Source organism: Corapipo altera, unplaced genomic scaffold, assembly GCF_003945725.1.
Source record: "Corapipo altera isolate COAL_440 unplaced genomic scaffold, ASM394572v1 311, whole genome shotgun sequence".
In the NCBI taxonomy this organism is placed as follows: Eukaryota; Metazoa; Chordata; class Aves; order Passeriformes; family Pipridae; genus Corapipo; species Corapipo altera.
The window spans coordinates 64175-65328 of NW_020885094.1; the positions used below are offsets into that span (position 1 = coordinate 64175).

Here is a 1154-nt window from a genome sequence, read left to right on the forward strand (position 1 = left end):
GGGGCTCTCAGACGTCCAGCACGTGGTTCAGGTAGGAGATGTAGCAGATGGCCAAGCGCAGGATCTCGATCTTGGAGAGCTTCTTGTCGGGGGGCAGGGTGGGCAGCAGCTTCCTCAGCTCGGCGAATGCCATGTTAAAAGCCTCCACGCGGATCCTCTCGCGCGTGGCGTGGGCTGTCCGGTACTTGGCCGTGGCCCGGCGCCGGCGCCGCCGCTCCTCCCGGCTCAGGTGCTGCAGCTCCTTCTTCACCGGCTCCCCCGGGCACGGGGGGCACGGCCCGACCCCCCCGGCGCCCTCCGCGCTGCCCCCGCAGCCGCCGCCGAAAGCGGGTTCGGCCTCGGAGCGCGGCGGGGGGAGGTCGAGCTCCGTCTGGTCGGAGTTGAGCATCATCTTTCGTGGGGACGGACGGACGGACGGACGGACGGACGTGGCGGGGACGGGGCACCGATCTCGGCTGCGGCTCTCACGGCGGCGACCCCCCGGGTGCTGCTCTCCTCCTCCTCCTCCTCATCACACGCGGGGGAACCGGGACATTTCCCCCCGGGAGCTCGTTGGCCGGGCGACAACTTCGGCGACAAACGGCGCGGGGGGGACGGGGGGAGGCATAAAAAGCGAATAAATGGCCGGGTGTCCTCCTGCCGCGGGCCGGGAGCCCTCAGGTGTCAGAGCCCGACTCCTCCCGGGTGCTCTGGAAAACACAAGCGCGGATGGGGGGGGGTCTCATCCCCTCATCCCGCGGCTCCCGGGACGCGGGAGCTGGAGAAGGAGCCGGCGGGGAGGCTCCGGGAGAAGGTGGGAGCCGTTTCTCCCGGCGCTCCGGAGGGATGGCAGGTGGTGGATGAAGGGAAGGGGGAAAAAACCAGCCCGCAGGGGCGAGGGGAAAGGGAGGGGGGGTCATTGTGCGCTAAATGAGCCCGTATGTCACGGATCTGCCGCCCCCGACATATGGAAACCTCCGCAGCTGCTCGGCCTCGTGTGGCCGCAGAGGCGCCGGCCCCGCTCTCCCCCCGGGATTCTCCCTCCGGGACGCTCCCCCCGGGACGCTCCCCCCGGGACGCTCCCCCCGGGATGCTCCCCCCCCGGGATTCTCCCCAAGGGATGCTCCCTCCGGGATGCTTCCCCCGGGATTCTCCCCCCGGGATTCTCCCCCCGG

The 1154-nt window shown here is 70.7% G+C and overlaps 1 protein-coding gene across 1 annotated transcript; it reads right to left on the reverse strand.

Annotated features, from left to right (window-relative positions):
* Nucleotides 1–7: 7 nt before the first annotated feature.
* On the reverse strand, nt 8–388 carry NHLH1 (nescient helix-loop-helix 1). The gene has a single exon (XM_027669621.1). The coding sequence runs from the start codon at nt 386–388 to the stop codon at nt 8–10; it is 381 nt and encodes a 126-aa protein (XP_027525422.1).
* Between the last annotated feature and the right edge of the window lie 766 nt (nt 389–1154).